The 11,821-nt window shown below is 43.1% G+C and overlaps 1 protein-coding gene across 1 annotated transcript; it reads right to left on the bottom strand.

Moving 5' to 3' along the window:
* Positions 1–795: 795 nt before the first annotated feature.
* LOC309527481 (keratin, type II cytoskeletal 75-like) lies at positions 796–10,764 on the bottom strand (the record flags this gene model as incomplete). Its single annotated transcript, XM_082214314.1, has 7 exons — positions 796–1,020; positions 2,116–2,241; positions 3,193–3,357; positions 3,986–4,081; positions 5,350–5,410; positions 7,871–8,085; positions 10,309–10,764. The coding sequence occupies 7 exons, from the start codon at positions 10,762–10,764 to the stop codon at positions 796–798; spliced, it is 1,344 nt and encodes a 447-aa protein (XP_082070440.1).
* Positions 10,765–11,821: the final 1,057 nt, after the last annotated feature.

The raw sequence follows: 11,821 nt of genomic DNA, 5'->3' as shown, positions 1-11,821 counted from the left end.
GGTTGTGAACGGGGCTCCGGAACGGATCCCGTTCGCAACCAGAGGTACCACTGTATTTGGTAAATTTGTATAGTACCCTTTATCTGTAGATCTCAGTGCTGCTCACAGCTGTAGCTATTTGCTACTAGGCGGGTGGCGCTGTGGGTTAAACCACAGAGCCTAGGACTTGCCGATCAGAAGGTCGGCAGTTCAATTTCCCGTGACGGGGTGAGCTCCCGTTGCTTGGTCCCTGCTCCTGCCAACCTAGCAGTTTAAAAGCACATCAAAGTGCAAGTAGATAAATAGGTACCACTCCAGCAGGCAGGTAAACGGTGTTTCCGTGTGCTGCTCTGGTTCGCCAGAAGCGGCTTAGTCATGCTGGCCACATGACCTGGAAGCTGTACACCGGCTCCCTTGGCCAATAAAGCAAGATGAGCGCTGCAACCCCAGAGTCGGCCACGACTGGACCTAATGGTCAGGGGTCCCTTTACCTTTACTAAATTATTAATAAGAGAACTTGGTATTTATATACTTAGTATTCAGTGCAATTTCACGATGTGATTTCCCCCCAAAGAAAGGACTTTTTTGGACAGTGGTCTTGTGCAGTGCCCCCAAATGGATGTTTTTGGGTGCCATGCCTGGAAAAAAATGCTTCGCAACCAAAATTGCTGCCCTGCTCTCGTGATAAAAACCAGGAATATGGTGCCCTGGATTTGGCTTGAAAATTTTGGAGGGTATGGCATGTGTAGGTGAATTGCTCCAAAACTTGGAAATACAAACAGAATCCTTACTATCTAGAGATGCCATATATTGCATTCACCTGTTCTCTTCTCCTTCCAGTAATGTCTTGTATGCAGCAATCTCAATATCAAGGGCCAGTTTGGTATTCATGAGTTCATGATAATCCTTCAAGAGGCCAGCTAATCTGTCCTTGGAATCCTGCAGGCGATTCTGGAGCTCTTGTTCCTTTTCCTGGGCATCTTTAAGAGAATGGTCACCTTGTTTTTCAGTGTCACCAATGGCTGCCTGGAGAGAAGCAACCTGCAAAATATGGGAGAGCATTGTCCAAATGTAACATCAATATTACTCCATATTGGAGTCAGTCCCTTTCCGCCTTCCCACTCCAACAGCAATTCTGGGCAACCAGGAATTTCCTAGGATCTTATCACAGGCTCTTTAACAACAAGATCACTAAGGGAGAAGGTGTTCCCAGAAAGATAATCTGCCTGCCCCTGTTGCTGAACTCCCTAGAGAGGAGTGTTGGGTAGGATGCACCCTCAGGTCATGCAAAGTGATGCAAAAATCACCTGGTAGGTGAGTCCTTTTCATGGGGACAAAAGTGACTCCTAATAATCATCCCTGGTTGTTTCAGCTCAGGGACTAACTGAATTAGTGATAGATATGTTCTCCCGGTCTCATTTGGTTTGGCTTGAAACAAGCTAAGTGATTTCTGCCCAAAACTGGAAAATGGGAAATATCCTAGCTCCCTAACCCAACACCCTTCAGATATGTTGGATTACAAACTACCATTAGCCTCAACCAGCACTGCCAGTGGTCAGGTGGAGCTAATCTGAATTAATAAGGACCCCACTAAGACTCTGATCAGGGATCAGAGTCTTATCCTGCATTCCTGTGAGCTTTGAAGCTGCTGCTCACCCACCACAACTCTTCTTCCCACTCACCCACCTACCCACCTATAGACTTCCAAACCTCCTTCCTCTCCCCTTTCACCTGCTTACCTGGCTGCTGAATCTGGTCGCCTCCCCATTCCCCTGCCTAGAGTTGCTTCTTGGAAGACTATGCATGTCAAACAGGGGTTAGGGGCTGGGTGCATGGAGGGGAAAAGGAGTTGAGTTCTTCTCCAGTTCAGATTAAAACCTGAGCCAGAGAAGAATTTATGGGATTGTAATACATCTCTCATATTTGTAATGAATGTCATGAATGTGTCCCATGTTTCTTTTTCAGGAAATACAAATTTCAGAAACACCTTTAAGTAGCATATGGTTACAAACCATTAGTGGTACCATAGAAAAGCCAATAAGTTGTGTCCTCCAGTTTGTAAAGGCAGGCCTTAAGGTCTGACACTCCCACCAAACCAGGACTGACTTGGACCAGGGAACACAAGAGCTTCCTCACCTTCTTCTTCTCGTTATCTGTCTGGATCTGCATTATCTGTATCACCCGTTTTAGCTCAGTAATTTCATTGTTGTTTTTTTCCAGGTTTCCATGGAACTTGTATCGTTTGTTCTGGAGATCCTCAATCTAATATTCAGAGAGAAGAAAGAAGAGCAGAGGTACAACTTCATGCTTAAATATTGGGAGAGAGGCAGTGATGGCTCCCCCCTCATTGGCTATGTCGGAGGGGGGGGATCCTTGTTAGCCAGAGGGTCACAGTCCTTTGTGGATAATCTCCCAGAGGCCAGAGGCAAAAATGGGTGGAGCAATGCCTATGACAATTACCTTTGTAAATAGGTGACATTACAATCAACTTACCTCTCTATCCTCCATCCATGCAAACAAAATGCACTGTCATGATTCAAAGATGCCTCTGTCTGGACATGAGCACTTGAGGAGGCAGTGAAGCAGGGTCAATGTGAGGCATGGACTGGGGAGAGGGCTAAACAGAGGGGCTTGGAGAGCCACATTTGACACCCAGGCCTGAGGTGCCCCTGGCCCCCAGGGACTATATAAAAACTATGCCACAATCTTCTGATTAACTGAAGAGTAATCTATGGCTTTAGATTATCAATATGTGGACCTGGCAGTCATTTCATTGCACTGATCTTAACAAATGGATAGAACAGCAGAGTTTTTCTATTTATTGAGAAATCTGACAGCTAGAAGTTGGCAAGCAAGGATGTGCAAATCAAATTGCTGAAAATCTAGGGTATGGTTTCCTATATTATCTAGATTCCTTTAAAAAGAAGAAGAGTGATGTTGAGATTCTGAAATAACATCACCTGGCTGTGAGGGGTGAAGGCTGCTCCCCGCAAAGCCCTTTCCACCTGGCTTAGGGGGCTGGGCCCACACTCACCAGCCCTACAAAAGAGGCTCCTCATGAGACCAGAGGAACATCACCCGGCTCTTGTTTTATTGATTTATTGATTTAATATGCTGTACACCGCTTTGAGGTTTTTATTAAAAATCTAAAGCGGTATAGAAATCAAATAAATAAATAAGTATCTCAACCCATTCCATGTCTCCTGGTCATACCTGCCTCTTGTAAAAGATATTAGCTTCTTCTTTGCTTCTTAGTGCGATGTTCTGATACCATCTTTCAATGTGCTGGATCAGGGCATCCATGTCTAGGCCTCTGCTGTTGTCCATGCTGACAACCACAGATGTATCATAAAGTTGACAGTCCAGCACAGTGCGTTCCTGCAGGTTACACAGAATTTGAGTGACATCTTAGTGCCCAGCAGTAGAGAAAGCAACAGCAAACTATAATAATAATACTAATAAATTTATTATTTATACCCCGCCCATCTGGCTGGGTTTCCCCAGCCACTCTGGGTGGCTTACGGCACATAAAAAATTGTAAAACTATCCCGAGGTGCAGGACCAAAGCTAACTTACGTGTCTTGTTTGGAGCAATTGATGAGATTCACATATCATTTTGTTGAAATGATACACATTTAAAACACCTCCCGAAAAAATGTGGAAACTATAGTTTTTTAAGGGTGCTGGGAATTGTAGCTCTGTGTTGGGTAAACTCCTGCACCCAGTATTCTATCTGAAAAGATAGTCACACAGATCTAAACATTGTGATCCAAAGTAGATTGCTTAGAACAAAAGTCAACGGAACCAGTAGGACTCCTGTGTTGAAATGAATAGCATTGCCTATAGTAGGAAAGGATCAAGATCCATAGCTCCACTATTGGGCATGCAAAAGGTCCATGGTTCAATTCTTGGCATCTTGGCACCTGATTTCCCAGAGATGCACAATTAAAATATCTGAATTGAAGGGTAACAACAGCTTTTTATGCTGCAACTTATCTTAACAGACCTCTGCAAAGAAAGCTCTCAGGAATTCTACAGTCTCTTTCAGTAGCTCCTTCTTCATTTCCAGTTCCTTCTGATGTTCATATCCAGCATCAACTTTCTAGGGGAGAAAACCTGAGATTTAATTCTCATGCCATTCCAAAGCCAACACTATTTATTTATTTTATAGCATTTATGCACCAATTAATATTTAAGACTTTCCCACACACACTGAAATGCATGTTTGTAACATGTATCCATCCGTAGAAGTTTATATGCTTAGGCTGAGTTCCCTGCAATTTCAGAGTTCCAGATAGCAATGGAGCCCTTTCGCCATGTTTTTCAACAAGACCGTACAATTTGTGATTATAAGGAAATATCTGATGGTTCCTTAATGGAGTGATATAGCCAAAAAGAGGTTATCCAGGTATGTACTTTACTAGGACATCTGTGTTTATCAAATGCCTTTTCTTTCAATCAAACGAGGCTGGCTGCTTGTTACATGTATCTCCATCTCTTGAAGACATCAGCTGCAAGTGGCAATGAGAAATCAAGTGATGAACATTTTTTCGGCCCTCCATTTCTCCACGCTGATACATTTTTGAAGTTCAATAGGAATGTTCGGTCTTCGGTATCAACATTGTGTTCATGCTGAATTATGGCAGGCTATATCATTCCCATCTCTCCTACTACCTCTCCCAGCAATTTGGAACAAGAAACAACTGCCCCCAAAGCATCCTATAGTACAGGGTGGGGAACCTGTGTACTATAGCTGTAGAACTACAGTTTCCATAATCCCTGACCATTGACTGGCTGTGACTGATGGAAGCTAGAGTCCAAGAAAAAACGGAGGACTGCAGTGGCTTTAAGAATTGCTCCTTAGGACCTCTCCCCACATTTATGTTTTTAAAATGCTGATAATAATGTTCTTTTAAATGTGTACACCTAAAAAATGGAAAGTGTGAATGTAACAGGGGGCTCATCCACACCAATTTTCCTCTGCACTTTCTAGGCACAGGTCTGTGGTTTTCTGGACCACGTCTGAATGCTTCTCTCTCTCCCCCCCCCCCAATTTGTGGGAAACCCAAATTGCCATTTTTTATTCTGATTCAAGATTAAAGAACAGGTTTTCCTGGGGAAAGTGGACTTGGATCAGGAAAGTGTAGCTCTGTACCTAGAAAGCATGGGACAAAAGGTAAGTGTGACTGAGGCTAGAGATGTTCATCACAACCTGGACTTGACTGCAGTTCCTTGCTGATGTTCAATGCCCCCAGTTGCCTTTATTATGTAAATTAAAATTAAAATGTGTAAATCTAGAAATCCCCACTGTATTCCTCATTCTGTGCTGGCATGGACATTTTACTGTGCAGGCCTACCTATATCACTCACCTGCTTGAGCAAGACAAACTCATTTTCTGTATTTGTTCGTCTGTTCAGCTCTTCTTCATATCTTGCAGGATTTGAGAGGGAGAGAGAGAAAGAGGAGGAAAGAGAAACACTTTATCCAAACACAATAAACAAGCATGGATTACACTTAACCACATGTACAAAGCACCAATGGTCATTTGATGTAAAGAAAAGCAGTTCAGGATGGGGGAATTTTGAACCAAGAAACAGCAGGGACAGCAAAAGGAGGAGGTAATCAAATCCCATTATTTGCTGGCCTCTTTTCTCTTCCACATCCCCTTTCCCCAAGCTGCTTTTATTAACCCCACAGTGTTTTATTAACCCCAGAGTGTAAAAATGTCTGTAACCCTCCATGGGGGGTGGGGAGCTTGGGGGTGTTGTTTTTAGTGGCTGGACTGGCATGAAAAGGGTTAAGCACTTTTGACCTCTTCTTCTGCCAATCCTCCAGTCAAAATTGCCCCCTCCTGAAACAATTTGACATCAGACCAAAACAAAGCCTATCAACCAGTCACGCAGTCTTTATGACATGCATTTTCATGCAACACATAATTAAAATGTGTCAGGAACCATTAATCCTGTGCTGTAGAAACCAGGATGAAAAGAAGAAGGAACTGGGAACAGAACAAATTATATCACTTTTTAAGTAGCATACATCTCAACTTATTTGGGTATGCATGCATCTAGACAACAAATCTTTTCCAAGATTGTACTTGACGGTTTTGAAGGTCAGTGTTTCAGGGGAAAAGAACATACATACATTTAAGTTTAGTTAAAACACCACAGGACTAGTAGAATTATTTGGTCAATGACAGGTTTGAGGATTGCACTCTCTTGCAAAAGTACAAATGCCCGAGGTGGCACTATGGAGAGGGAAGGTTTCAGCCTGGTTTCTGACATGCTTTAGATGTTAAATGACAGGTTAAGGGCTGTTGCCCAAACTGAAAATGCCACATCCCATTCTCTCCCCTGCTTTCCAGCAACGCTTAAGCCCCCTTCACCTGTTAAGAACATGAAGGTAGTGCCATCCATTGAAGGAGCTATGTCATTGTCCCAGCTCTGATCCCTCATCCATACTTCCTTTTGTGCCACAGGTCTGGGCTTTCCTGGTCTGTGTCAGACCTTGTCCCAACGCTTTCCCCCAGGAAAAACCCACATTTTACCACTGAATCAGAGCAAATATCAAGCAGGTTTTCCACAGAGCCAGGCGATATAAGAAACTAAGCTAAACTAAATATTGATCTCACTGTTCCTTCAATATTTGAAGCCCACTTCACATTCCATGCCGTGTTGGGGGAAAATGGCATGATGTTATCATGTGGCAAATTCATAGGAAGCAGCCATTGGATTGTAATGGGGAGTGGGAGGTAATCACAAGGTCCTTGTGTCACATGTTTAATTTCATGTGACTGGAGGGAGACAGATAAGAGATGCAAGGCTGTTGTTTTCAGCCATAACATCTAGTTCTAGCTAGGAATGGACAGAAAGCAGCATTCTACTTATGTTGTTTTATTGCATTCATGTCCCACTATTTCTCCAAGTAGCTCAGAGTTCTCCCTCTCATTTAATCCCCTTAAAGATAAAGGTACTCCTGACCATTAGGTCCAGTCGCGAATGACTCTGGGGTTGGCGCTCATCTCACTCTATAGGCTGAGGGAGCCGGCTTTTGTCCGCAGACAGCTTCCAGGTCATGTGGCCAGTATGACTGGGCCGCTTCTGGCGAACCAGAGCAGCGAATGGAAACGCAGTTTACCTTCCCGCCAGAGTGGTATCTATTTATCTACTTGCACTTTGATGTGCTTTCTAACTGCTAGGTTGTTTAATCCCCTTAACAACCATGAAAAGAAGTGAGTGGCCGAGGGCCACCCAGTGAGCTTAATGGCTGAGTGGGGATTTAACCCTCCCTCTCCTCAGCTGGACCATAAAGAAGGCTGATCACCGAAGAATTGATGCTTTTGAATTATGGTGTTGGAGGAGACTCTTGAGAGTCCCATGAACTGCAAGAAGATCAAACCTCTCCATTCTGAAGGAAATCAGCCCTGAGTGCTCACTGGAAGGACAGATCTTGAAGCTGAGGCTCCAAACTTTGGCCACCTCATGAAAAGAGAAGACTCCCTGGAAAAGACCCTGATGTTGGGAAAGATGGAGGGCACAAGGAGAAGGGGACGACAGAGGACAAGATGGTTGGACAGTGTTCTCGAAGCTACAAATATGAGTCTGACCAAACTGTGGGAGGCAGTGGAAGATAGGAGTGCCTGGCGTGTTCTGGTCCATGGGGTCACGAAGAGTCGGACACGACTAAAACAACAACAACTCCCCAGTTCATCTGTTGTTTTGGGGTCCACAAATTAGATAGGCTCACCTTAAAACGCAGAGTGAAAGCCTTCCCCCACTGCACTCCTAGTTCTGTGGAGTTCAGGCCATGTAAGGTCTGCCACCACTCTTGGCTCACTAAGTGTAAGGAGCTGGCTGTGAACATGGGCTCTGCCTCGAGAGGTTAACTTACTTGCATCGGTTCTCCTCAACCATGCTGTGAATTGTTTTTTGTTGGTTTTCGAGCTTCTGCTTCTCGCACAATAAGCAGTCCAGTTTTTTCCTCAGCTTACTGAGGAAATTTTCACATAAAGGCTTGAGATCTTTCCGAACGGTGGGAACCGTCTGGTTCTTCAGCAGCTTCCATTTGGTGACCAGCACCTGGTTCTTCTGTTCCAAGGATCTGACCTGAAATCCAAGCAAGAAAAGCAAAGAGGCCAGTTGCCGTGAAGCTGTTGCAACTTTCGACAGCAAATAAATGCATGAATGAGTCTGCATTTTGCTGCTACGGGATTCGCTGTTAGGTGCTGAATATATACTTGGTTGTTGTTTTTAAATACAAAATATAACCACAAAACCATTATGGAAGTGACTCAAATGATATATCTCACGTATATAATCGAAATCTTACATTATGGTTCTAAGTGTACTCTAATCCATTTTTTCATGAAAACACCTCAGCCACACCCTTCTCACCACCTATGGTGTTGTTAAAATTTCTATACTGCCCGTCATCTGAGGATCACACAGAAATTTAAAATATGAAAACCCACAAAAAAATGTGTAACATAGTAACAAACAAAAACCGTACCCCTGCCCCACTGTTTAAAAGACCATAGATTCTGGGAGAAGAGGAATTATTTGGCCTGGCACCAAAATAAATGTAACAAAGGTGTCAGGCAAGTCTCCCTGGGGAGAGCATTCCACAAGCGAGGGGCCACCACAAAAAAGGCCTGTATTTTCCTGTGTCCACTGTATATTGAATAAAGTATACTGTCTACCCATTTCTGCTTCCGCTACAGCCTTGAACCAGATCAGAATTGCCCTCCCAAGCCACAGTTAGCCAGGAAGGGAAAAGCTGTGGGCTTAGAAAAAGCTACCCATCCTCTTCATGATGGGGTGTGATCATAGAATCACAGAACTGTAGAGTTGGAAGGGACCCTGAGGGTCACCTAGTCCAACCCTTTGCAATGAGGAATATGCAACTGTCCCACATGGGGATCAAACCTGCAGCCTTGGCATTATTAGCCCCATGTTCTAACCAACTGAACACCATGTTCTTTCTTTTTAATATATTTATTAAATTTTACACAAAAAACACACATAACTACCACAAAAGTGAAAAGAAACAGAACATAATCAAAGAAGCATATAAGACAAGTCAGAACAATAAAATACAAAAAGAAGAAAAAATAAGATTCCTCCCAACAAAGTATAAAACATAAAAACTCCAACTTTTAGAATCATATTTAGTTAGCTTCCTTTCTTGACTTCCTCACACCTCCCTTTTTTGTGTTCCTCTTTACCCAATCAAATACAGCAAATCCTAACCCTCTTTCAGATCTCATTTCTGATTATTAGATTCAATCTATTATGTCTCCAATCTTTCCTCCTTGTACATAAACACCTTTAAAATGTTATTGACTTTCGACATAATATAACTTTAGTTTTTCACCCTTTTCTTTAGCCTTTTTGCGTACTTTTTTTAAAAACTATATCACTAATGCCATATTATTTCCAAATCCAACATCATTTTAACATTCATAAACTTTACAATGTTTCTGCAGGTAGTCCTTAAACTTCTTCCAGTCCTCTTCCACTAATTCTTCTCCCAGGTCTCGGATTCTGCCAGTCATTTCTGCCAACTCCATGTAGTCTATTACTTGCATCCGCCATTCTTCCAAGGTGGGCAAATCTTGTGTCTTCCCTGAACACCATGTTCTAACCAGCTGTGAATGGGCTGTCACAGAGGTTGTACTACTACTACTACTACTACTACTACTACTACTACTACTAGCATTAAATTTGCATACCACCCTTCATTCAAAGATCACAGAGTGGTTCACAGCATAAAAATACAAAATGAGAACATAAAATATATAATAAAACAAAAACAAACCAGTAACCTCCCTCCCATATGAGTTTGTAGTGTGGCTATGCTGAAAAATGGCATGGTGCTTACACAATACTTTGTTTTACCAATTTTAGTATATGTGCTGCCGAAGCAAGCACATGTTTTACCACTGGACAGCTTTGTCCCGAGAAATCTTGGAGCTAAATTTCAAGACTGCTAGGTATGCTGCAATCTAGCAAGCAATAACACAAGCCTTCTATGGAGAGATGTAAACACCATGGACAGAACTCTTAGCACACGATCATCCACAAACACAGCACATTTCAATTGAGTCAATTCACACATTCTGCTGCCAAGTGTACAGGTGTGAATCAGGCCTTATCCTTCAAAGTCTCCAGGCATGATTCAAAATTTGCTCTCTGCAAACATATCACTTAATGTGGCAGCAGAATTAATTAGAACTCTAACTCTGCTTGAAATATCTTATTGTTCAGCCACATGTGTGCAGTCCCTTCTGTCTGGGATCATCCCCATCATCATTAATGGAATCATCTCACCTTGTCAATGAAGCAAGCAAACTGATTGTTGAGGTCCTTTAGTTGCTCCTTCTCCAGTGCTTTTACTTGATGGTCATGCGGATCGACCCCCAGGCAGAGAGGTTCCAAGAGATGCTTGTTAATGGAGACCTCGCGGATCCTATCACTTCTACAGCTGGCAGAAGGACTTGTTGTGCTTCTATGTCCAAAGCCCCTTGCAAGTATGCTGTGGCCCACCACTTGTCCTGCTTCCATATCCTTTCCATAGCTACTTCTCTCCTGGCCCACACAGCAAGAAATCTGAAGTCTTCCACCAAAGTTATGGAAACTTTTGCTGGTGTTTCCCCTTCCTTCCTTGGTGGCAATAGGTTGGCAGGTGGATGCCTCGCTGATTCTGATCCTTCCGCTGCCTCCACCAGAGGAGGCAGAGGTAAAACATCTTCGAGGAGAAGAGGTGAAGAACTGTTGGCTCATCATGTTGGCTCCGTCTGAGAAGGACTAAAAGGACAATGGGGTGCACAGAAGGAGAGCAGCAGAAGGAGCTCCTTTGATGCAAGACCTAGAGCTACTCCTTATATGCAGCTGACTAGTCAGGCAGATTTTCTGAAATTTGCAGTGGTAATTTAGGATATTGCGGGGTTTGCCTTGCCTGGCAGCAAGACATTGACCTCCACAGGCTAAAGGATGAAGTTAAAAAGTGCTGGACAAACAGTAAACAGTGTGGCACAGGAAACACTTTTTAAAATGCCCTTTTGGCAAAATTTGATTTGGAAGATGTTTTCCTTGATGAACTGATTCGCTAATCTTTTGTCAGAATTAGCATGATACAAATGAAATTCCTTGAGGGCAAAGGCACTGCAAGAATCTAAAATGCTTCCTTCTTCCTACCTTGGTTTTGCATGCCAATCTCCAAGTTTCCATCTGTGATGTTGTTCTCACCATTGTTAAATGGGTGGACTGGACTGTGACAATTGCCAACTGCCATAGAAGCCAACTACTATGCCTCCCATAAAATATTTGAGGGAGGTGCCCCTCCAAAGTTGAAGGGCATTGGCATTCAAATAGTGTGTGTGATCAATTATGTGGGGTGGGGCTTACCTCCCCCCCCCATTTATTCAAGCTGGCACCACTGCCACCTGCGCTCGTCATTAATTTGTCTCTGTTGGGTTGATGAACATGTCTCACCTGACATGCTCTTTATGTAGGAGGGGGGACTGGCCCATGTATGACAAGGATTTCAATAGATGAAGGAGTAGCTGTGGAGAGAAAGATGAATGCAGATGGATATGAATGAATGTGTGCTCTGTGACCGATGCTCTGCAAATGCCTTTTTTTACGTGACACATGTTAATTTTTATAATAATATATTTCTTTTGACACTTTGCACCTTCAATATACGAAGTAAATATGAATTAATGTTTACAAAGACACTTTGAAGTACTGTAAACAGGTAATTTACCCCCTGCTGAAGGAACAGGGGAACAAGGAACGTTAATTAAAATGCTTGGGGAAAACTTGACACTTGACACTGACA

The sequence above is a fragment of the Podarcis vaucheri genome (genome assembly GCF_965113315.1).
Source record: "Podarcis vaucheri genome assembly, chromosome: 2".
Lineage (NCBI taxonomy): Eukaryota > Metazoa > Chordata > Lepidosauria > Squamata > Lacertidae > Podarcis > Podarcis vaucheri.
Note: the sequence above shows the minus strand (reverse complement) of the source record. Positions and strands in the feature narration are given on the sequence as shown.